General features: G+C 50.4%; 1 protein-coding gene across 3 annotated transcripts in view; it reads right to left on the bottom strand.

Annotated features, from left to right (window-relative positions):
- The window catches only part of SYT11 (synaptotagmin 11), a 28,842-nt gene extending 26,384 nt beyond the window's left edge, over positions 1–2,458 (bottom strand). For all 3 annotated transcript variants that reach the window (XM_037731885.1, XM_017509956.2, XM_017509955.2), the window contains exon 1: positions 2,125–2,458. In XM_037731885.1, the coding sequence (XP_037587813.1) occupies positions 2,125–2,158 (34 nt within the window). In that variant the 5' untranslated portion in view covers positions 2,159–2,458. The remainder of the gene's footprint in view (positions 1–2,124) is intronic.
- Between the last annotated feature and the right edge of the window lie 1,121 nt (positions 2,459–3,579).

Genomic DNA, 3,579 nt, shown 5'->3' with positions numbered 1-3,579 from the left:
AAAAAAAAAAAAAAAAATCCTAGCATTACGTTTACTCGTTTGTTTGACTTTAGCTAAGTTATTTTATTTCTGAGCCTTGGTTTCCATGTCTGGCAAGTACACATAGTAATACATACACGGGCATGGTGGTTCACGCCTGTCATCCCAGCACTTTGGGAGGCTGAGGAGGGTGGATCATGAGGTCAAGAGATCGAGACCTTCCTGGCCAACATGGTGAAACCCCGTCTCTACTAAAAGTACAAAAATTAGCTGGGTGTGGTGGTGTGCGCCTGTAGTCCCAGCTACTCGGGAGGCTGAGGCGGGAAAATGTCTTGAACCGGGGAGGCGGAGTTTGCAGTAAGCAGAGATCGCGCCACTGCACTCCAGCCTGGAGACACAGCGAGACTCCATCTCAAAAAAACAAAAAAGCACGGGGGAGTATTTGTTAGGATTAAACAAAATTTAGTATGTAAAAGGTTGATATCATTTATTTTCCATTTTCCAATAATAGTCCCTCTAAGATAAATCGCTATATTATGTTCCACACCATCTCCTTTTTCAAGGATTCTGGACCTGCAGTTAGAGAAAGGAATCTGCTGGAAGGGCATAAGAAGAAGGAAGAAATCATGAATTGCTCATGTGATCACAAAAGGGACTTTTGTTTTAGAAATTTAGAACTCAAAGAATAAAATGCAGAAGGTGAAGTGGAAGAAAAAAATACAATCAAGATTTAGCCTTGGGGAATAAGTGAGAACAAGTAGTTAATGAGTGTGAAGATCTGTTATCTGAATACACCTGATTTTATTTCTTCTTCCTTATTTCTGAGAGGATAAAGCACACTGGATTCTGCTCATTTCACTGTGCCTCTTACTCAGGAATGAGAAAAGCCATTTCCTAGCCGGATTGTGTCTCCACCCTAAGTACTGGAGTCCTGATGGTCACACCTTCTGGATTGTCTGAGGGATAGAATCCCTGAAGGAATAAGAAGGTTCTTTGGCAGCAACTCTCACTGGCTTCCCCCAGCTAAACTATAGTAGAATCAAGGAGAAGCAGGGCAATTATATTTTATTTATTTGACCAGGAAAGCATAACACAGGAAGTTTGCTCCTTTAGCATATACTGGAAGAGTCCCCAAAGAGGAAAAAACTTCCTCCTTAAGCTTGTCTTTGCCACCTTCTTTCCTATTTTCCACTCCACTTTCTGCCTCAGGTAGTGTAAAACTAATCGCAGAGCCCACAGGGCCCGGTCGGGGACCAGCCGCTCTGAGATGACGTAATGCTTTCTGCGGTACACAAAGCAGCCTCCCCCGGGCTGGGCCTCTTTCGCTCCTCCCCCTCCGGCCTGGATCGCGCCCCCGCCAGCACCAGCGCGGGTTAGTCCCCCTTTTAAAAAAGCCAGCCCAGGGAAACAGGGAACAAAGGCCCCGGAAGGAGAGCCTTGGCGCTGCCAGGAGACCCAGAAATAGACATCACGTCATCCCCCAGCCCAGCAGCGCCAAGCGCCATTTGGTAGCATCGGATGGACCCCACCATTACGATGCGGAATGGAGCTTGCAGGGCTCACGTTTCCTCCCAGCCCCGGCATCCAGCTGACCGGCTTAAGGAGTGGCTTCCTTTTTGCTCCCCACCCCCGCATCCCTCTTTTCCCAGAGGCCGCCGCCTCCCCTGGCTGCCAGCCACACGGCCCACAGTCTCCAAGCTGCCATCTTGATACCCCATCCCCCTCGTCACCTCCCTCCCCCGCAGCCCTTAGGAATGGGAGGGGGAGGAAGGGGCACCGCCCTGCGTGCCCCAAGGGGGAGGGCTCGGACTCCCCCACCTCTCCTCCCCCAGAAGGAGGGGTTCACGTCCTCCGCACGCTCGCTGTTTCTCACCTCCAGCAGTGCTGACAGTGCACCATACACGGCTTTAGCATCCTGGACTTCCCCACCCTCGGTGTGGCTCTGGCCCTGCCAGTCCCTGCAGCCCATAAGCTCAAGTTCGAGCACTGTCAACTGCCCACTACCCACCACCACAGGCCTGATTTTAGCGGGGCTGGCACTCTGAAGGCTCTGGTCCGGGCTGCATTCTCTGCCCTGCCGCTGGGCCCCCTTGGCCTTGCAACTATTCTGGCCACCTCGAGCTTAGTCTTCCCGAGTCTACTTACCAAAGCTAGGTCGGATATTGGTGATCTCAGCCATGTCGTAATCAGAAGCTGTTGCTATAACGTTTTTGCAGTGGTGAGACAACGCTGGGAACCCTCGATCAGTACTAAGGCCGCAGCTGTAGAACTCTAGGTCAGGGAAAGGGGAAGGTATCCAGCGGACGCCTCCTGCGACGGTCCGGCTCCTGGTTGTCAGCTGCGTTCTGCTCTTAAGATCCTCCCGGGATGCTCTGAGCTAAGGATGCAGGTGCAGTCAGACTGGTCCTGATGCGAGGTAGGCTCCGCCTTCTTCCGAATGGTCCTCGGAACAAGACTCCGCCTCTGTCCGAAAGATTCCGGAAGTTATGCCCCGCCCACTTCCGGAAGATATCTGGGAGGGACTCCTCCCACCGACGAGTTTTCCCGAGAATAAGGCCCCGCCCACTGACGGGCTGTGGTTCTAGAACAAGAAAGTACCGAGGAGTAAGAAGTGTAGGCAGATGGGGAGAAATGCCAGATATAGGTGAAGGGGAGGAAGGGAGCAAATCACACTGCCATGTGTGTACCTATGCAACAATCTTGCACGTTCTTCACATATACCCCAAAACCTAAAATGCAATAAAAAAAAAAAAAAGCGTAGGCAGATTATTATATGAAATCCTCTGATTTCGGTTTCCTGGGCTTTAATACAGCAGTAAAATGTTCTCGGTTCTGAGTTCCAGAATTTTGGGAAAATAAAATTATGTACTGCCGGGATTTCAGTATGGATTGCCATCATTATGCATTTCTGAGACTGCTAAAGGTAATTAGGGAACTTTTTTTTCTTTTTGAGACGGAGTCTCGCTGTCTGTCTCCCAGGCTGGAGTGCAGTGGCGCTACGTCGGCTCACTGCAACCTCCGCCTTCCGGGTTCAAGCAATTCTCCTGCCTCAGCCTCTTGAGTAGTTGGGATTACAGGCACGTGCCACCACGCCCGGCTAATTTTTGTATTCTCAGTAGAGACGGGGTTTCATCATGTTGGTCAGGCTGGTCTTGAACTCCTGACCTTGTGATCTGCCCGCCTTCGCCTCCCTAAGTGTTAGGATTACAGGCTTGAGCCACCGCGCCCGGCCTATATTTTATTTTTTTGAGACAGAGTCTCGCTCTGTTGCCCAGGCTGTAGTGCAATGGCTCTATCTGGGCTCACTGCAACTCTGTCTCCTGGGTTCAAGCATTTCTCTGCCTCAGTCTCCCGAGTAGCTGGAATTACAGGTGCCCACCACCACACCCGGTTAGTTTTTTTTTGTATTTTTAGTAGAAACAGGTTTCACTATATTGGCCGTGCTGGTCTTGAGTTCCTGGCCTCATGATACGCCCGCCTTGACCACCCAAAGTGCTGGGATTACAGGCGTGAGCCACCGCACCCGGCCAATAAGCTGTTTTTAAAAAAGACTAATGAAAAGTGCCAAAGTTAGTCAGTGTTGAATTTTTTTTTTTTTTT

The sequence above is a fragment of the Cebus imitator genome, unplaced genomic scaffold (assembly GCF_001604975.1).
Source record: "Cebus imitator isolate Cc_AM_T3 unplaced genomic scaffold, Cebus_imitator-1.0 Scaffold427, whole genome shotgun sequence".
NCBI lineage: Eukaryota > Metazoa > Chordata > Mammalia > Primates > Cebidae > Cebus > Cebus imitator.
Note: the sequence above shows the minus strand (reverse complement) of the source record. Positions and strands in the feature narration are given on the sequence as shown.